The 20,626-nt window shown below is 43.9% G+C and overlaps 2 protein-coding genes and 1 long non-coding RNA gene across 9 annotated transcripts in view; 2 read left to right on the top strand and 1 right to left on the bottom strand.

Moving 5' to 3' along the window:
- Positions 1-6,410, top strand: part of ccn4a (cellular communication network factor 4a) — an 18,207-nt gene extending 11,797 nt beyond the window's left edge. For 3 of the 4 annotated variants that reach the window (XM_088318983.1, XM_088318982.1, XM_088318985.1), the window contains 4 exons: positions 1,574-1,856; positions 2,171-2,425; positions 2,594-2,787; positions 2,888-6,410. In XM_088318983.1, coding sequence (XP_088175109.1) covers positions 1,598-1,856; positions 2,171-2,425; positions 2,594-2,787; positions 2,888-3,187 — 1,008 coding nt within the window. In that variant the 5' untranslated portion in view covers positions 1,574-1,597 and the 3' untranslated portion in view covers positions 3,188-6,410. Of the gene's footprint in view, positions 1-443; positions 1,012-1,573; positions 1,857-2,170; positions 2,426-2,593; positions 2,788-2,887 lie in introns of those variants that run through there. The other variant, XM_088318981.1, reaches the window with a different exon arrangement.
- On the bottom strand, positions 3,911-15,630 carry ndrg1a (N-myc downstream regulated 1a). Of its 2 annotated transcripts, XM_088318979.1 has the most exons (16): positions 15,494-15,630; positions 11,384-11,458; positions 11,165-11,200; positions 8,852-8,957; positions 8,658-8,778; positions 8,048-8,110; positions 7,872-7,932; positions 7,582-7,668; positions 7,442-7,498; positions 7,272-7,375; positions 7,126-7,182; positions 6,994-7,045; positions 6,625-6,672; positions 6,242-6,277; positions 5,646-5,697; positions 3,911-5,466 (listed from the first exon to the last, which is right to left on the bottom strand). In XM_088318979.1, the coding sequence occupies exons 2-16, from the start codon at positions 11,438-11,440 to the stop codon at positions 5,213-5,215; spliced, it is 1,191 nt and encodes a 396-aa protein (XP_088175105.1). In that variant the 5' UTR covers positions 11,441-11,458; positions 15,494-15,630; the 3' UTR covers positions 3,911-5,212. The 2 variants fall into 2 exon arrangements, with proteins under 2 accessions (XP_088175105.1, XP_088175106.1); XM_088318980.1 differs by lacking the exons at positions 11,165-11,200; positions 11,384-11,458; positions 15,494-15,630 and adding an exon at positions 9,943-11,078.
- Positions 9,111-20,626, top strand: LOC148321734 (uncharacterized). 3 transcript variants are annotated; one of them, XR_015846923.1, is made up of 4 exons: positions 9,111-9,315; positions 16,372-16,528; positions 18,736-18,801; positions 19,320-20,626. It is a non-coding gene; the product is annotated as an uncharacterized LOC148321734 (long non-coding RNA). The 3 variants fall into 3 exon arrangements; XR_015846924.1 differs by lacking the exon at positions 9,111-9,315 and adding an exon at positions 13,733-13,961; XR_015846925.1 differs by lacking the exon at positions 18,736-18,801.

Genomic DNA, 20,626 nt, shown 5'->3' with positions numbered 1-20,626 from the left:
ACACTTGTCATCTTGTTTTTTTTATTTCATGTCTTCTTAATCTTGGAGGATCATTTCTGATTCCGATCTTTTTTCGAGCTCCCGGTAGTGATGATTATGGTGATAGGATGTGCCCCAGCATAAAGTCCCATATTTATTGCATTATGACTTATGATGAGCCAACGTAAGCCACGAGCATAATTTTATACTTCCATAATTAAAGAGGACCAAAGGGGGGGGGGTTAAATCAAAGGCCACCTGTTCCGTCAACCTCCTCCTCTCTGTGGCAAATATCAAAGAGGAACACATATGGTGCTAGTCAAGGAGTTTAAAAAAAAAAAAAAAAAGTTTCTTTCGGTCTACCCATGAAGCCGAACCGCTTGATCTTCAAGCAGAACAGGAGGAGCCGGCCGGGAGAGTTTAGGAGGAGGATAGACGAAAGCGAAAAGCTGAATGAGTGATGTGGAAGAGGACGCAAGAGGAGGAGGGAATCCCAAATGATTGCAGCTCGGAGGAGCATGTGAAGATCGAAGGGCGACGAGGAGATGAACCGCATTGAGTCAAAGGCGGAGGGGCAGAAGGAAATCTTGAGTTGGGACGAGAGGGGAAAGAAGCTAAAAAAGAAACAAAAGAGGAGAAGGTGAACCTGATCAGGAAGGAGAGGAGAAGAATCTGAGTTGGTTGAGTAGAAGAAGAGGTGAAAGTTTAGACGGCGAGCCCGAGTGTGGAGAGGAAAGCCGAGAAGAGGAGGCGGAGGAGGAGGAGGAGGAGCTGCACAGCGAAAGTGGAGCAGCCGGAGAAAATGAGCATGTCAAAGCTTGTCGACGTCATTGTGGATTTTTTGCACTTGCGCTCACTCGCTCGCTCGGTGTGGAGATGTCGCAGTCGCGCGGTCGGATGTCGGTTGCGGAACGCTGCCTAGGAGCATGAGGAGCACGTGAACGGCGTTTTCCGAGTGGATGCACGTGAGGCTCCTCACCAGGGATGAGTTGGCTCTTCTTGTGGATTCTAATTGCAGTCGGGATTCAACAGGTACAGGATAGGATATATTTTTTTTGGGGGGGGGGGAATACAGAAAAGTGCATTCATGTTGGAAATGTAACTGGATGGGAAAAAAAATCAAATCTCCTTGGAATTAAAAGTGAGGTTTCAAAGTGAACTTTTGGAAGTTGCGGACGTGCCATTGATGCTACGCGCACAATGCTTGTCTTGACAAACTGCGTTTCTTCCATTTTTAACGACCTCTGTGGATGGAGAAAAATGTTTAAAAAACTGTTGAGTCGCACTTTCAGAAAGAATCCTCGTTTAATGGAATATTATTGTTACGTCCGAATGCCTGAGCTCATCCATCATTGTCACGAGCCGAAGGTGCATTGAGGGGGGAAAAAAAACAAAAAACCCTTTTAGTCATATACATTATGTCCAGTTAACTTCTGATGGTGCTGCAGTCAGTTGGGGATCGTTCCAATTTTGCCATCAAAACTTTAAAATGCCAAAAAAATCACAGTATGTCACATGACATGATGCACATTTTTGTGGAAAATGTTTCCTGTGATGGCGGAGTCTCATCTTTTTCCCACTTCCTGTCCGACAGGCCTCCTCCCAGAATTCCACTGCCATGCCTCGGGCGGTCCCGTCGCCGACCGCCGAGCCCTACGCCCCCACGCGCTACTGCCGGTGGCCTTGCGAGTGTCCCGCCGAGCCGCCCGCCTGCCCGCCGGGCGTCAGCCTCTTGACGGACGGCTGCGGCTGCTGCAAGGCGTGCGCCAAGCAGGTGGGCGAGGTGTGCAACGAGGCGGACACCTGCGACCACCACAAGGGTCTGTACTGCGACTACAGCTCGGACAAGCCGAGGTACGAAAAGGGCTTGTGTGCATGTAAGTGTCGCTCGCGCACGCCGCTACGTGACCTCTGCCAAGTGGCCGCGTACGTTCTCGGTCATCCACAACATGTGAAATCGTCAAAAGTTGAATGGAGGCAGCTGGGCTGTTCCTGGTTCAAATTCTCTTAATCCCAAAGACTTCTTTAAAGAGGAAGTCAAACCCCTCCTCAAAAAAAAAAAAATAAATAAATCGCCCCGCTTGCCTCTATTCAACTTATTCCGATTAGCATGAGCTCGGATGACCGGCAAAGTTCCGGAAGTCACGTTAACCTTGCGTGTACGAACTCCAACCACCCCGCCCTGCGGTAGACATGTTGGGCACCGGCTGCGAGCATGACGGCGTCATCTATCGCAACGGCCAGAGCTTCCAGCCCAGCTGCAAGTACCAATGCGTGTGCGTCAATGGCGCCATCGGCTGCGTGCCGCTCTGCACCGAGTCCAAGCCGCCGCGCGTCTGGTGCCAGAACCCGCGCCGCGTCAAGGTGCGAGGACAGTGCTGCGAGGAGTGGATCTGCGACGAGCCCAGGAGGGGGCGCAAGACGGCGCCCCGGCACGCCGTGGACGGTAGGAGCGAAGCATAGAACACGACATGAGCGTCATCAAATAACTCTCACTTTGTTTTTTCGACTCACTTCAACATCGCTTGTTCGCGCCAAGACGCCACAAGATGGTGCCAAAGCACTGCTTTTATGAAATCAGTGAATTTGCAAATGTGGTTTCCGCATGAGTCAGCGCCCCCTGCTGAGCTGAGCAGCTGGCACGAGAACTGCGTGAGCCAAACCACGTCTTGGAGTCCGTGCTCCAAGACGTGTGGGCGTGGCCTGTCTCTGCGCGTCTCCAACGCCAACCAGCGCTGTGAGCTGGTCAAGGAGTCGCGTCTGTGCAACCTCAGGCCGTGCGACGTTGACATCACCAAGCACATCAAGGTACAAAAGCCTTCCTTCCTCTCTCCTTCGTTGCGACCCTCTTCCCCTGTCCCGAATCATCGTTTTTAGTGAGATACTCGTTGTTCCTCGTGGTCCTCAGGCGGGCAAGAAGTGCCTGAACACGTACCGCGAGGAGCGCGCGTCCAACATGAGCATCTCTGGCTGCACCAGCACCAGGCAGTACCGGCCCAAGTTCTGCGGCGTGTGCACGGACGAGCGCTGCTGCATCCCGTACAAGTCCAAGACAATGGACGTGGACTTTGTGTGCCCGGACGGCTCCACCCTCTCGTGGAAGATGATGTGGGTGCAGGCCTGCTTCTGCAACCTCAGCTGCAAGAACCCCAACGACATCTTCGCCGAGCTGGAGAATTACTACGGATACCCCGAGGTCATGAACTAACTCGCCCGCACCCTCTCTTGAAAATGTTTGTTGAAATTATTATTTGGATTTTAGTTTTTTTTGTATTTGTAACTCTTCTTTTTTTCCTATTGGAAAAATATGTAAATAAATCAAGTGACGTATTTCTACCAGGGACACATAAAGCAATTGAAAAAAAGCTAAATTCATTTGTTTATTTTCTAGGAGAATTTACTTTAATCATTTAAAAAATAATTGTAATCATTTTATTTAATGCTTTTATTTTGTGGATTTTTTTTTGGCATTTAGGACTTAAAAAATACACACAAATATATCATGTTTTTGAAGGAGCACAGGCTTTTGTTGGTTTTTTTTTGTGCTCACATTTTTGTGTACCCCAAAAAATATAATAATTTTTGTGTCACCAGGGAAGTGGCATTGCTAATTAGTAAGTGCACCGAGCTGTGCGCCTGCATGTTCGCGCGCGTTTGACCTCGAACATGCGATCGGATGAGCTTGAGAGAAACTTTCTGTGGACCTGAAACGTCAACTTTATTGTCCACGTGGTACGAGTCAAAGAAAGTCTTCTGAGGAACCTTGCACAGCAAGTCATGTAAGTGATTTTATTTTCCTAAAATGCAGATGTGACGCAAGTGATGCGGCACATCTGTGAATAATAAAAACGGGTTTGATTTTTCTTGAACCCAAAAAGTCTTGCAAATGCATTCGAGCAGAACAACAACAAAACGACACGCCGCGATCAGGTGAGTTAAAAGTTGTCATTTTTTTTTAATGTGATTTTTGTTTTTCTTAATAAATACAAACTGTTATGCCACGCGAGCGCCAGCATCTTTACAAAGCAGTCAATAAGCTCCTACAAAAGCAAATGTTTGCCAAAGTAAGTGCAAGTCAGAGAGAAAGAAAAAGAGTCGGCTAAATTCTATGGCAAAAACAATGATGACAATAATCGAAACGTTTACGTCTCACTCGCACAAAGTCAACAACTGCTTTGTTTCCTTGTGCTTGATTGTAGAGAAAGAAAATCATGTAAAAACCAGTTAATCCTTTTCTCTGCCGGCGTTGTTAATAAAGCTTTTTGATTTAGTGGTTTTGATTTAAAAAAAAAAAAATGTCCCTTAATGTTGTTTTTCAAGCGGAAGGGAAGTTAGACAATGTGAAAAAGCTGTCAGTATGGTAAAAAGAGAAAAATACATAAGGATGCACAACAAGCTTTGTCTGCGTTCTGTCACCCCCTAGTGTTGCCCCTACAAATTACATCTCCAGTCTCAACAGCACTCATTCAACGACCCTAATACAGTTTAAAAATATTCCTTTTCAAACAGTTGCTTTCGGCTTGACGTGGTCCGCAAGGGCAGCAAGAGCGGAAGGAGGAGCAGTGCACTTTTTGACCCAGCAGATGGCGCTGTGGTGGGGAGGCAGAAGTGTTTTGTTTTTTTTATATATATATATATATATATATAAATTTTGCCCTAGCAGTCATTGTTGCAAACGAGATAAGTGTTTCACTAGAACCGGCAGATAGCGCTGTGGTTGGAAAAATAATCTTAAAAGTTAAAGAAATGATCAGGCCCTACAAATTCTGCCTGGCAATGGAGATTGTGCGCAAGGTCCACATCTGGATCCAAATATGTTTGTTTTAATCATCCCTCAGAAATTCCATCCAAGCAGTAACAGATTCTGCATATGAGGCAAGTGTTGCACTACCCCACCAGTATCTTAATGCATGCCCTCAGAAATTCGATCCTCGTCATGGAAATTTTGCATATGGTACAAATGTCAAACTGCCCCACTGACAAGTGAAAACATTTAAAAGGTCGACTATATATGTGAAAAAGTTGTCCGTTTGGTGCAAAAAAAACAAAACAAGAAGAGACCTAATAAGCTTCTTCCGTGCTGTCACCCCCGACGATACCCCTACACACTACGTCATTATCAGACCCAAAAGCACAGGTCCAACTCTCCTAATCGAATTTCTTTTTAAAAAAAAACATTGACAGTGGTGCAGCAAACACGAAAGAGTTAAAGGAGACTTTTTTTTATGCCAATTTAGCAGGACACTTCCGGGGCCTTGAGCATGGCCTGGTCCACGGCGGGGACGGCCGCGGGGGCGTCGGCTGCGGGGGCGGCGCCCCGCTGGTGGTCAGCCGTGTGCGAGCGTGAGCGTGGGCCCTCGTTGGTGTGCGAGCGTGACCGGTTGCCCTCGTGGGTGTGCGAGCGTGAGCGCGAGCCCTCAAAGGACGTCACGCTGGACCCCGAGGCCGTGCGGGAGCGCACCAGGCGGGTCATGCTGGCTGACGGCACTGCGGGAAGAGAGAGAAAAAAAATACATTTAAAATCCCATTAATTTCTCTCTTAATGAGCTGCTTACCTAATGCAGAGTCCAAAACTGACTTTGCTTTGAGTTTTCACGTGTAGCAAGTGCAAGCGCCAATTTTGGCCACAGGGGGGCAGTAGTGTATTAGAAAAGAACATTACTTACTGTATCCCATGCCCTGAATGAAGTACTTGAACGCCTCTGTAAGCTTGCCGGGCTACACGAGAACAGAAATACAACAATTATTCACATGGTTTATTTCGATACTTCTAAAAAAAATACTGTATGATTAATTTTCGTTCTAGTTTTGTATGAAACTTAAGACAATTGCCATGCTAGCTTCTGATCCGTCTATAATTGTCGCGAATGTTACCATGAATAAAATTGGAATAATAATGAAACCTAATGTAATAAATATTGAAATTAAATGAATACTCCAACTCCTAAAACGTTACAAAATATAAAAAAGGTTTGAATTTCAATTACACTGGTCAACAGCAAATGTTAATCAGTTGGCTTTGTGTCGCTAAATGTATTTTTGACAGATTTTTCAAATTATCTACTTTTTTCGAGCACATCATGTTTTTGAGATTCCACAAAAAAATATGAATGTTACTTTAAACTTTGAAATGCAATGCCCCAAATTGTCTTGTGGGGGTCGCCTGAGTACAAATATACAAACTCTCTCCCTTTTGTATTCATTTAATGTAATTGTCCATTTCTAAATCCGTCTCTGAATCTACGTGTGGAGTGATACACACCTGGTCAATCTGGGGCATGCCTCCACAGTCGGCCATCTGAATGGAAATAAAATATTAGACAATCACAATATTGATTGATGATTAATTTAAAGCAGATGAACAGAAAGAAGCTGATCAAAGACACGCCCCCCTCCAAAAAAATAAGTGCTGACGCTGTTTTCTCCACAGTGCCATTAAACACCACATCAGCTTTGGCCTCCACGCACGCCTTCAACATTTTGGCCGGTGGCCTGTCGGGCGAGGCCAGAGGTCGCCGCAAGTAGGTCGGACGCAGCAGATTGAGAACAGGCGCCGGTTAATGTGTCACCAGGTGAACGCACACACACACACACACACAAGCAGTGTCGTTTCCGTGACGGTTGCAAGTAGCTCGAGGCTCGCACCTTAAGCAGGGTTGCTTTTGTGGGATCCAATTTGGTGTTGCACTCCACCTGCATGGATCACAAAACAGCCAGAGTAGGGTTTCAAGGCAAGCTCAGGTTTTCAAAGTAGGGTTTTAAAACAGTTTAGGGTTTCAAACAAGGGTTCGTGTTAAAAAAATTGCGCGTTAGGGCTTCAAAGTAAGGTTTAAATTATGGTTGGGGTTTCAAATTTAAAATTCAAGTTAGGAATAGGGTTTAAAAGTAAGGGTTGGAAACCTGTGTTGGGGTGTCAAATAAAGGTTTGAAATTTGGATTAGGGTGTCAAGATGTGGCTAGGTTTTCAAATTGGGGTTTCAAGCCTGGGTCATCTCGTTGTAGCGTGTTTCTCACCACGGCGTCCACAGCAGGCGAGCTGTCACCGACCACCAGAAGGCAAGGACACCTAGATTCAAAGATGGCGCATGAGTGGGGCGCCGAGATAAAACAAATGACGTTGATAAAACGCGACCGGCGCTGACTCACTTGAGGGTTCTGACGTTGCATCCTGGGATCGGTCTCTCGATCTCCAGGTCCCTCCGACTTGAAAAAAAAAAAAGCACAAGAAAAATCCAGTGAACAACTAAAACTGTAAATTCCAAGCCGCCCAGAAAGGCACCGTGACCTTTCACCTTTCGTAGGCCTTGATGAAGAGCTGCAGGTTGAACTGGTTCATGTCCTTAAACACGTGGTGGCGGTACGTGGCCACCATGTCCTGGTTGTGGTGGATCTCCTCCTGCCAGATTAGCATTTAGCATCTGTTAGCATCCGTTAGCCGCCATTAGCTCAAGCGCTAGCTAACCTTTCCGAAGAGGTGGCTGATGACCAGGTCGGGCAAGGCGTGGGTCCAGCCGCTGATCTGAAGTCACAATTGGAGTCGTTTAGAACTACAGTTAACATTTTATTTTATTATTTTTTTAATTTAAATTGTATATTTGTTACCTTGTGCGCGGCCCAGTCCATCCAGCCCTCGGCGCACGGGTTGATGTTGATGAGCACGAGCCCTTCCACCATTTTCGGGTACTCGAGCTACCGCAATCGTAACAACAGATTCCAATCACTTTAACGTCATTGTATGATTGTTCTTGAATTCACATCAGTTCCTATGATTATTATTACTTCTAAAAATGAATATATATATATATATATATATATATATGTGTATGTATGTATGTTTTTTTGTTTTTAGTGAATGATTGTGTGTGTGAGGAAGAGGAGTGTTTTTGTCTTACAGCAAATTTAGTCAGCATGAAGGCTCCGGCTCCCATCCCTAATCCAATAACAGACTTCAGCCTGTGGTGCGTGCACACACACACACACACACACACACACACACACAATCTGTCAGAACAAGTCCCAACAACAATCTGCTGCGTGGGCCACTTAACAATCGAACGTTTCAACGTACCCAAAATGCTTCAGCACCAACGGGAGTGTCTCCGAGAGCTCGTCCATGGACGGATACTCGTAGCTGCGGGAAGACGGGGATGAGAATTTTTAAAATGCAGTTCAAAAACAGATGGGTGCTCGTAAAAGTAGACAGAAAATTAGTTAGTTTGAGTCAAATTGAAAAAAATATTTAGAAAATGTAATTTAACACTTAAATCAAAAGCTAATTCAATTAAAATTTTAGATTCCTAAAAATTTTGTAAATGTAATAAAATATTATTATAAAATATTCACAAAATGTCACAAAACAAACTACTATACATGAAGTAAAATAAAGTACCGATATTATTAATATATTATTTTAAAATCTAATAGAAAATAAATAAATAAATGAGTAATGTTCATGTACTTTAAAAATGACACCAAAATGATATAAATATCATCCAATTTTTTTTAATTAAAATAAATTAAATAAAACAAAAAAAATCTATGAAAATAATCGTATTCAATTTGTAAGGAAAAAAGGGTCGCGTTTGAGTCCAAAACAATATTCAGGTCACCTTAAGCACAGATCTCGCCGCAGTGTCAAAAGTCACCAGAGTGTGTGTGTGCGTGTGCGTTTGGCTCACCCGGTGGAAAAGGTGTTAGCACCCTCGTGCTGTCCGAGGGCGTCCACGTGGCACACGGCGAAGTGGCTCAAGATCTCCACCATGTCCTCATGCTGCAACAGCGAGTCCCAGCACGTTTTGTCTGCCGTGCACACGCAACGTATCAAGTTGACCACCAAGATGCGTAGAGTTGCGTGCGTGCAGGTGTGCCTTACGGTTGAGCCCGATGTCGTGGAAGGTGAGGATGACGGGCCGCTCGCCTTTGGGGACCCCCCGCATGGTGCAGTGGAGTCTTCCGTACGGGGTCTCCACATCGTGCTCCTGTCAAAATGGCGCCAAAACACTACTTTTAATCAGTAGGCACCATTTGTAACCCATGTTGGGTTGAAAAGAAGCCAAAATGCAATTTCTAGGGTCTAAAAATATTTTAGGAGGCATTAGAGAGCACGCGACCTCAAGTGAAAACCTTAAAAATGTAAGAAATGGTCTAAAAAGTGAATATTTGTTAACTGTGTTCATAAGCTTATTTAATTGAATTGTTTTCTACAGGGACAATGCAGAGGTCGTGGGTTCGATTCCGGCTGCGGCCTTCCTGTGTGGAGTTTGCATGTTCGCCTTGTGCCTGGGTGGCTTTTCTGCGGGTACTCTGGTTTCCTCCCACATTCCAAAGACATGCATGGTAGGTTGATTAACGTTCCAAATTGTCCTGAGGTGTGCGCGTGTGAGCGGATGGCTTGTTCGCCAATGTGTGCCCTGCGATTGGCCGGCAACCAGTCCAGGGTTTAGCCCCGCCTCCTGCCAGAAGATGGCTGGGAGAAGCGGCTCGGATGATGAATGGATGATTGGATGTTTTATACAGTAGTTTATGAATTGAGAATAATTTAGATTGATTTCATTTGAAATGGATTACATTTTATTAACTTTTAACACAGTAAACATAAAAATAAATTCAACTTAAAAAAATCTTTATGAAACTTTGAATTTTGAAGTTTTTTTCCTTTCAAAAATTAGATTTTAAAAAAATTAAGCATGAATGAAACTAAAGTGGATATTATAAACAATTAAAAATGCAAATTTTGTGACATAAATTCGACTCACGTGGACATTTTCCAGGAAGAATAGCAGATGCGCGTTACAAATGAATAACAATTATTATTCCTCAACTGTTGTCATATAAAAGCTCCTCATTTTCCAAACTGGTTTCTCGAAACGGCGCTGCACAAACGCCAATAAGAGTTCCACCTGCTAACCCTCCCCAAAAATAAATAAATAAATAATTGGACATAATTTCCCCACGTGGACTCACGGCAACTTCAACGTCGGCCACGATCATCTCCACGTCCGAATCGTCCAGCACCATCTTTGCGAGAAACTCGAGATTGCGTTAAAACGGCGAACTTCCGAAGAGGTCGGCTCAAAGCTTTTATAGCGCTAAGCCGTAAGCCCCCTGAGCTCCCGCCGTGCCTTGCGGCCTGGTCAAAACAAGCTAATTCCAGATGGAGCGATCCCTAAATTGGATTGTCGGCACCAAGTGGCGGATTCGCGCTTATTCACTGACACACTCGGGGGAACTCTTCATCAAATAAAGCCGCTCCGTGGGTGTTTGTGCAGCTGTGAGATTCCCAAAATATTCCACCGGTCTTCAGGAATGTTCTTATGTCAACATATTTCACGAAGGTTCTTTTGTCAAATAAAAAATGGCGCTTGAATTGCAGTTAAACAACAGAAGAATGTCGAAAGACCAAAGGCGTCCCGCACTGGTCTATTCTTGAACCACACAAATTCTTGAATGAGAGACAAACACAAATTGGACAGTAGTCAGAATACTCTTAAAAATTAAATCTCATGTAAAAAAAAAAAAAAAAATCTCTATCGATAAACACCCAACTGTAGTTTTTCTTTTGATATGTTCGATGAGGATGACCCCGTTTAGCGGACGTAAACACACCAGACGTCACCTGCGAGACGAGCACACGAGCACGTAGGCCGCCGCACGTAATCCCGCCGCGTGCGCTTGTGCGCGTGACACAAACAAGTTGTTGTCGTTGTCTGCCATTCGCGATGTGATCAAATCGATCCGCCTCAGGCGCTTAAAAAAAAAAAAAAACGCCTCACGTCTGGTGCGTTCAGTACAGAAAAATAAAAAATATTTTTGCAGAGGTTACATTTTTTTATTTATTTTAAAGTTGTGTTTTTATTTAATTAAAATATTTTTTAAATGTATTTCAATCAAATGTTTAAAATATATTTTTTTTTACATGAACATAGTTTTATTCACGCAACAAAAAAACATCGGCCGTGCAGGAGCAGGCAGACCTAATTAGCCGAGCCCAGATTTGATTTTCCGCCTAATGAGATCTCTCGATTAGAGTCGCTTCCTCATCCTGCCGCTAGATGGCGCTAGGGGGCAAACTGGGTCATGTGACAAAGGTTGCCGGTTCAGATAAGATTTACGAGCGGGCTGGCTAATAAGTACTAGCGTAGCTTGATAGCAAGCTAATAAATGTCCAGTGCGTGTGCTAGCGTACCTTGATAGCGAGCTGCTGCACCGCCTCCCTCAGGCCCTAAAACACACACACACACACACACACCCCAGAAAAATAATTATCACAGCAACATGATTATCGTCCGACTAATTGAATTTGTTGAGGGAGTGTCTGCCGACACCCATGCGGGGAAACAGCCGATTCATTTCTCTTTTCTCAATAATGTGAATTTTGATGATGATGATGATGTTGAATACGTACGGGTAGTTCCCTGTCAACCAGCAGAGGTTTGGATTCAACAACTTGGATGTCGTCCATGTCAACGTGCTGCGCGGCCTGTTGGACCACAAAACAATTTGACGTGACATGACGCAACAATTGGAAGCCTGAACGTGACCTCGCCAAATTTCTCGCCCGCCAGCGGGTTCTTCTGGTACGTGCGCTGCGTTCGAGAGCCTTTGGCCGTGTAGGAAAATTAGATTGCCTGGAAAAAGGATAACGACAACGGCCGCCTTCTTTTTCTTTTGTACCAACGTGAAATCGCCGCCAACGTGGCCTGGTGAGGGAATGTACCGCTGAGCATTGCGGGGAATTTTTGTCTTTTGAATATTAGTCGCTCAACGTGTCCCGTCAGGTCGGCCGTGCCCGCGTGCGGCTTTGTTGCATGCTTGAAGACGCACGATTTGCTACTTGTTGTTAACGCGGATGCACAGAAGGCAGGAGGACTTGCATTCGCAAAGAAAATAAAACTTGAGATAATTGCCTTCAAAAAAATATTTCTCAATCAATACAATTTAACTCAAAGTTGAAAAGTCCCGATTCTAAATTATATAAAAGTCAAATCATTTTTTTCTGTTAATTCCCATTTTGATAGCTTGACATAAGAAGTTTTTTTTAAACCAATAGCGAGCAAGCATTGACTCAGACTTTTATGCGAGCGAAAACTTCCTTTTGCGTTCGCTCACGTTGTGACGTAATGACCCAAAAAAATGCAAACTGAAAAAAAAAAAAAAAACACCAATGCGGTGTAACTTGTTTGCAAATGAAAGTTGTTTCGTGACTGTCCAAGAACCGAAACGTTGACAAATGGGCCTTAACCGTTCCTTTCGTACTGGAAAGCAGTTGCGAAGCGCAGAGGCGGATTTGCAACTTTGAAACGTAAATGCCACATTAGCACATTAATGTGCTACTTGTGTGTCCGCAGTTAATGGCTTGTCGAGCTGTCTTGCATAGGAAGTGTGAAATACTCTCACACACACGCACACACACACAGTTTGTCGGGGCCGGAGACCGGCGCGATCCGGATCGCACAATGGCAATGAGGAGTATCAAACAACAGGGCCCTTTTTTTTTGGGGGGGGGGGGGCTGCACTGCGGAAAACTTTGTTGGAGAAGAAGCAGCAGCAGCAGCAGAAGAGGAAAAAAAAAAAGAAAAGATGGCCGTGACCAGTTTCACGTGCTAACACGTTAGCAACGTTTTCTTTAGATGATGTCACCTAGTTGATGTCGGTGCGACCTTTGGAATTCGGGACGTCAACTCGTTTGTGTAGCTCTTCTGGGTCAGTTAGCAAATTGTTTTGAAATTAACGTGAGGGGAGCGGACGCTGACTTTCCAGACGCGCGCGAGCAGCGGAGTGAATTTCGAAATGCGCCACGTGTGTCTTAGCGATGTTAGCTACTTGGCGTGTAGCCGTTAGCGACTTCTTGGGGATGTTCGCGACTTTGGTATTTTTGAAACAAATCCCTTTCAATGTGTCAATGTTCGCTAATAGTTACATGGACAACGTTAGCTAGTTATGTTGATGGCTTAGAGACGACGTTTGCAACTTAACGACAATTTTCAGTATAGCCTGTTAGCTAATTGTGTTGAAGTGAGTTAGCTGTTGCATTTGGGACGTAAGCTACAAGTATAAACAATATTAGCGACGTGTAAAATTGGCCATCCTAGCAATTTGTTGAGTCGCTTATAAATTAGAAAATGCTAACAGGGCAGAAACGGGCTTTGCTTGTCACGTGACTCGCGTGTGTCCCGTTCGATCAAACATACATTTCATGTTTCTTTTGTTCGTCGGGCGAGTTAAATGCTGGAAATTGGTTTTAATCTTGGAGCTCCAAAACTTCCCGTGTCCTCAAATGTCGCATCGCCGGCGTACCAAACACACGCGTGTGAACTTTGACGGCTCTCTTCTAGAAGTTTGGGTGTTCGGAAGGCGTTTCATTCTAAAATGGGGAAACAGTCTAAAATGAACTTCCTGTGTGCTCATGGCCACGTGAGCTGCACACGTGCCGTAAAATCGAACACGCCAGTTTGAATTTTGACGTCCCCCTCCTCTCCCCTCTCGAGGGTCTTCTGACGTTCCAGTGAGTGTTGTGTTCAGGGGCCGAGGCAAGGGAGTCGGTTGGCGGCTAGTTGTTGCACTTTTGCTGTCTGTAGCAACCAGCTCACGTCAAACCGGTCTCTCCGTGCGTGTCCTGACTGCTCTGTTCTGTTCTGGCTGTTTTTTCTTTTTTTTTTTTGTGCTGGCACAAGTCAGGCTTGTTATGCAATTGGGAGAGGAAATGAAAGGGGGGCTTGAGGGGTGTCAGGATGGGGTGTCAGGATGCCTAAAAAGACGCTGCAACAGATTTTGACGGCACTTTAAATGAGCAAGAAGGCTCATGACACATGTTAGCGACCTGTTATACGCGTGACGTTTGCTAATGTTGGAAATTGCTGTGTTAGCTGATTTTTTAAATTTTTTTTAGCAACTTGTTGCATCCATAACATCAGCTGATGATGTTAGCAACTTAGCGGCTCGTCTTCTCACTTTAGCCCGCCGATGTTAGCGACTTGTTACTGGTGAGGTTAGCGAGTTTGTTGTATTACCATTGTAGGTTATTCACACGATGTTAGCAACTTTTTGGCTTGAGCGTGTTGGCTAAAGATGTTAAAAAAGGATGTTCGCAAGCTAGCTGACGGTTCGACTTGTATTTACAATGTTAGCAATATGTTATATACCCAATGTCAGCTAAAGATGCTGGCAACTTGTTACACGCTAGTCAAGATTTTTGCTACTTGTTTAATGGATATGGATGTTAGCTACTCATATAAGCTATGCTAGCAATGTTAACACTTGTAGTTGCTGTATTTGCGATGTTAGCAACTTGTTGCGTTGCTGACGTCTGCTGCTTGTTGTTAGCTTATGTTAGCTACGAGTTTGAAAAACGATGTTAGCCACTTGTTTGTTTAGTCCATTTTTTTGTCGACTAATTTGCTGTTGTTTGCATTAACAATATTAGTAACTTTGTCTCTCCTCAAGGCTACTTCTGTCTTAAATCCAACGTCTCTGTCCATCTGCAGCAACAATGATTGCTTCCCTAATCTTTTCGGACAAACTCACTTAATCTGTCAAATCCCTCGCTTGTCAAATATCAACAGAGTCAAGCAAGCTAAACTAAACTAAGCTAAGCCGACGCAGACCTACATTTATGCTAAATGACCGGGGAGGGGGTCTTGTGTTGTGTAAGGCCCGCATCAAAGTGGGCGGGGATGCGTTCAAGAACCAGATTTTTGGAATCGCGCCACACAAACACCGGAGGGACCATGAACGCATCTTCAAAAGGATTAGTTATCAGGTCAAAACGAAACAAAACAAAGTGAGAGTCTGAAATGAGTTCCCCAAACGACACACAAAAAAACGAGGGACACTGAACGCGGCACCATGAGGATGAGTTACCAGGGCTAAAGGAGGACAAGCGAGTAAACAAGTCACCCAAAAAAACAAAAAAAAAACATTTTGTCTTCGCCAAGAATGCAATATAAAACGTCTCGTTACGCAACGTGATCGTCGAATCATGTGACCAGGGTGCTGTCATTCGGTCACGTGACGCCTCTTGCATTTTTATTAGTCTTTTTCGGATAAAATAAAAAAAGAGGAAAACCTTCCAAAAGAAGAGCAGGGCAAACTCGTGACCGGAGAAATAAACATTGATTTTCACTATCAGCGTGTTCTAAAAAGAAATGGCCGGAAAAAAAAAAACAACACCCAAAAAAGTAATCCCACACCCTCGTGAACAGGGAAATAAACAGACTTCTTTTTTCTTTACAAAAGTTTTAGAAAATGTATGAGAATGCAACATTTTAAAAGCACTATTACGTTTTTGTTTATAACTTTTCCAACTGTAATTAAACCCCGATTTGGTTTTCAAGCGTTTATATTTGCTTTTTTTTTTTTGCAATCTTTTCTAAAAACACGCCACTTGTGCAGTCCCCAAAAAGCACGACCTGACACGTCTTGACCAGTAAATCCGCGTGCACGCACGCACATCTCTCCTCCTCCTTATTTGCACGTAAGTATAAAAAAAACTTAAGTGCTTAAAAATCCATCTTACCTGCAGATTTCAAAATGTTCCGAATGAGAAGGATGGGAAAGTCCACAAATATATTTTAAAAATATTGAAAGATGTTGCGTTCAGTGACGGCTACGGTTTTGTTTACAACGTGTAGGCGGATGTATGAGGGAATTTTATAAAGCTCTGGGAGGGAGGAGATGAGGGTGGGGGCGGAGGGGTGTGGGTGGAAACTCGGCCCACTTTCCCCGGATTGGGCAACATCTGCCGCGGGGTGTGTTCGCGCATCCGAGTGCTACTTTTGCACAGCTTTGCAGCAGCACCAAGAAGGCCGCCGATCAAATGACCTAAAATAAAAACTTAAAAGTGCATTTTCGACTATGAAAGGTGCACAGGCACGAAAGTGGGTCGAAAATAATCACTCGTGCAGCTGTCCGTGACGCCCTCAAACGGCACAACAGCAAAATGTTGGCAAGGTGCACCGTGTGACGTTCATTGACCCGCTCAGGAAATAGGAACATTTCCACTTGGCTGAACCCCGTTCAACTTTATTCTATTCTGTTTATTCGTCACTTTATGAGCATTAAAAATAAATAAAAACAAACCAAAAGCATCCAACTGAGAATGCTAGGCTAAACTTCTGAAGGGCACGAAAATAGAGACGTGACGACCAAATTTTGTGCCTTGTTGCTATTGCTCTTTTTTGTTTTGGGGGGGGGGATTTTTACAATGCTTGCTATTCAAACCCATCTCTTACTAACAATTCCAATTTCCAGTTGGACCGACGTCTCTTGCTGGAACATCCGGGAACATTTCCTGAAAATTCATAAGATGACCGAGGAGAATGCGGCCCCGGCCTGTCAACTACCAAACGAAAACTAACTCGACCTCTCCGGGCTCTCGTGTGTCCAACTCAACAGGCGTGCAAATGGAGACGCTTTTGGGGTGTTTCCTCTGGGCGGCTGCCAGATGTTTGGATTACAAGACGATCCGGGGAGGAGGAATGCCGCCGGGCCGCCGACAAGGAGAGAACGCTGCACAAAGGAGACCCGTCCTCCGGCCTCCGCTTCCCGTTGGGTGGGTGCCCTTCAAACGCTTTCATTTTACTCTGTATTTGGTTTCATAAGTGTGCTGCTTGCGATGCCACGGCGATGCGTCTGGCTTTCACGCCTCCTTGTGGAATTTTCCACACCTGCCGACTGACTGACTGACTGACTGTTGCACTGTGCGTGTGTGTGTGTGTGTGTGTGCGTGTTCAGCTGTGTGCGTGTGTGTGGCCCCAGCCGAGGCACAATAGGCACACTGTTGCCTTGTAACGCGAGGCCTTCAATGGGAACACAATGGCCGCTTTGGAGGAGGCCAATAAACAAAATGACGGCAATTTCTTTTTTTTTTTTTTTTTTTTTTTTTTATGGGGCCACACACACACACTATCATCATGTAATACAGTCGCTAGTGTGTCAAAAGCAGCAAATATAGGTTAATAGTTGATAACAGCAGCAGCGGTTTGGACTTTTCCCCGCGAGATTACGCTTTTGTTTGTCAGAAGAAGTCATTGAGTGTGGATGAGGCTCAGAAAGTCGAGCGTCCCCGAACGTACTTCTTGTCTTTTTGCGTTTCACTTCATCTTAGCTAACAAAATTTCAACCGGATTGCCCAATCATTGATAAAGGCCGTGGTGGACTTTCACCTTCGGAAGAGTCAGAGAGTTTGGACCAGGCCACAAAACTTTTGGCGCTTTGTAAAACATCACATGTGCCTTCAAATGCGAATTGGCAGAATTCTGAAGGTTATTCTTCCCGCTTGTTGCTAGGCAGAATTCGTGGATAATTTGCCATCTACATTAATCATTTAACATTTAAACGGCCATGCATGTTGGAAATTGTTAGCTGACTGCTTAGCACGTCCGCCTCGCAGTTCAGAGGTGCCGGGTTCGATTCCGGCCTTCCTGGCGAATCCGCCTAATGGAATGGACATCGTCGCACTCCATCGCAACGTCTTGTTTGCATATTTTAAGACTGTCGCCTTCTCTGGCGTGACGAACGTGCATCTCATTCTTCCATCGTGCCGCGACGATATTTTACAATACTTGACCCGTCTATCTCAAGTCGGGATAAGACTGCCCTCCTTTGCCTCCGGGTGCCGATAAAACTGTTACTGAATGACTCACCGCGCGGTGGACACACTGAAGGGTTAATAGCGCTGTTTGCGCCACCGGCGCAAAGGTTAAGCTAAGAACACTACCAGCTTCTTTTTTTTTTTCTCTTCTTCTTTTGAGGTCAGCACTTGATCATGTCCACTTTTTCCCGACTGTTTTGCGAGCCCCCGAAGTGGTCACGCCACTCAGCTGACATGGTTTTAGCTGCTTCCGAGAAAGACGCCCGCCACATGACATGACACGACATGCTCTGCGTGCCGCCTTTGCATTTAACACGCATTACTCACATTGCATGCTACATTACTTTGAATGGTGGGCAAGACATCCGCGCCATTGTAATTAGTATAAAATGAAAAAAAAAAAAAAGATGGCTGCACATAATGTACAAATGGCGTTTATGGATATTATCATGCGGCTATGTTTAGCGCGGTCTTAATGCAAGCATGCAAACACGTTTAAATGAGTCGAACAATTCTTACTAAAGCTCATATGAGGTCATTTCGAGCTTAAGATCGTAATTCTCCAATCGGGGCGGGCGTTGAAGTGCCCCACCTGAAGTAGAAGACGGCACAACAGAAGGGAAATTGAATCCCATGCCTTCTGTTTTTTTTTTTTTTTTTTTTTTTTTTTTTTTTTTTTTTTTTATCCGATACATCCGACTCACTGTCCTTCCCCCCCCCCCCACACACATTCTGCCTAGCAGCAACAGCAGGGTTCAATTTGTAACTTTTATGATGGCTCATGATCACTTTGGTGCAGTCTATAAAAATAAGAGATGAAAGATGTTTGCACTTTTATTTATTTTTCCATGAAAAAAAAAAACTGTCATTTTGAACAGTGGGCCTCTTCCTGGATTTGTTCCTTGTCCTGTGATGCACAGCATGAAAAGAAATGTGATGTAATGAGTGGTGGAACAACAAGTTTATAAATAAGCTATTTTGGAGGATGCAACGTTTTGGGGGCGAGAAACGACAACAGTGTATATTTTGAGCGGTCGCAATCAAACATTCACTCCGGGAGTGAAACAACAACAAAACGCTAATCATTGTGCGATTGTTTTGGGAGAACAGAACTTGAGTGTCAACGGGACAACGATCACACCTTTTTTTTTTCTCTCTTTTAATAGTTGATGAGTGAAGTGAACAATTAACACAAAGCAGGTCATATGAATCCAAGGCGTTGTAAATCAAAGGTTAGTGACTCCGTATCAACGATTAATCTCGAGAGGCATCCATAAATGGGGGGGGGGACATTTGAGATTTTCAAAGCCTCTCAAATATTTTGGTGGAGGATTAGATCAAGAATATATTTTTTACATGTATATTTTACAACGGGGCATATTATAATTGAATGTGTATTTTTTTTTTAATATTTTGTCTAACTTTTTTAGAGTATTATATTTATATTACAATGAAATTGGTGTACTTTTTCCACTAATTTTATAGTCCATATTTTTTACATATTTTTTTACTTCTGTACTTTTCATGGTTGTTAATAGCATATACGTTATATACATTTGGGTGTCAATTAACTCATACTTAAACATGTTTTTTTTTCGGGTTTTTTTTTGCATGCCGATTACATTAGAAATCGCCATTAGACAAAAAAATAAAGCTAAAAAAACGATCATGACCTCGTGACAAAATGATGAAATATTCTGACAATGCATTCTATGAGCCTGCTGTTGTTGACTAATTGTTGACTGTGCAGGGTGTTGCCTCTTTTGTGACCCCCCCGTCCCCTCCAAATGGTGCTGGTGGGCGTGGCTGCAGACGAGGACAACCAGCGCGACGTGACCAGGCGACCCGGAAGCTTGGACAACAGTGGCCTGAGCGCCCCCGCGTGGACAGATCAGGAAGTATTGTTGAAAATTGACATGTTTGTAGTTAAATATACAGTGTATAAATTTTTTGGGAACAAAAGTCGTGTTGGATACCTAATTGCCAACAATTGGTTGCCTGATGCGAGCAGTCACTTTTTTTTGTTCTATTTTTATTTTGCTTTTCTGTTGTCAAAAGTCACAGACTACATAATGATGTTTTTTCCCAATATTTGGCACCTTTGTTTGGCAGTTGTGAATTTGAATTAGACTTTGAGATGGAATGACTTGACACTATTTACAACCCAACTTTGTTTTGCAAATGCAATAGACACAAGGTAGCGTGGAGGATCCTTCCCACAATGCATCAGTGCGACGGATTACGGCGGTTTGAGCCAGTTTGGGTGATCACAGACCTGAGATGGGGGTTAATCCTCACAAAGCATACATACACACAACATGTAAACAAACAGACTAGGATTGTTACCTCAGCCAGGGAGGTTTTAGTTTTGTGGTTTAGGTTTCTAGTCCTGATGATTACATAAATAGCTAAATTGTCAATGGCAACAACACAATCACTGATATATTTATTTTTCTTTTTATGTATTTTAAATGCTTTGCATTTTTTAGTTTGGGAAAAACACATTTTTAAATTATCTTATTTTTAAATGTATGTTCAAGTATTTTTGTACATTTTCAATAAAATGCACAGTATATATTAGCCAGAGTATTCTGACTGGGTATTAGTTACTCAGATTTTATTTTTAAATTCAGGTAGAAATAATTTTCAGTCCGCATCAGTGTGTCTCACTGTCAATATGTCAGTCACCGCCACTCAATATATTAAAAAAAAATAATCATGAAATAGCAGAACTCAATTTAGGTTGTTGCAATAATCTGTTAACACACTCGCACAAAACAACTCCCTCTCTCTTCCTCCGGTTGCCATGACGACAGGACTCACGTGTTCCCTCCTGAGCGTTATCAGCGCTCAAAAGACAGCGTGACCCTGATACGCTTGGTCAAGAATTCTGACCACAGGCCCGGGAGTCGTCTTGTATGTTCAAAATGTGCACTTTTCAAAGAATGTCTTGCGTCATACTGCGTCTTAAACGTGTGTGTATTGTGGGAAAGAGTGTACAAGGCTTTTTGGGCCTTTTCACTCAATGTGCCTCAAGGGCCACATTGAGACTTGGCT

Source organism: Idiotropiscis lumnitzeri, chromosome 16 (assembly GCF_059441095.1).
Source record: "Idiotropiscis lumnitzeri isolate Australia: NSW breed Sydney's pygmy pipehorse chromosome 16, RoL_Ilum_1.0, whole genome shotgun sequence".
Taxonomy (NCBI): Eukaryota; Metazoa; Chordata; class Actinopteri; order Syngnathiformes; family Syngnathidae; genus Idiotropiscis; species Idiotropiscis lumnitzeri.
Note: the sequence above shows the minus strand (reverse complement) of the source record. Positions and strands in the feature narration are given on the sequence as shown.

Bases quoted from the DNA above. Each gene is read 5' to 3' on its own strand.
- ndrg1a (XM_088318979.1), bottom strand. From the start codon at position 11,440: ATGGACGACATCCAAGTTGTTGAATCCAAACCTCTGCTGGTTGACAGG. The intron at 11,201-11,383 runs GTACGTATTCAA...TGTGTGTTTTAG, and splicing joins TGGTTGACAGGGAACTACCC to GGCCTGAGGGAGGCGGTGCA. The intron at 7,376-7,441 runs GTTAGCTAGCGC...CTAATCTGGCAG, and splicing joins TCAGCCACCTCTTCGGAAAG to GAGGAGATCCACCACAACCA.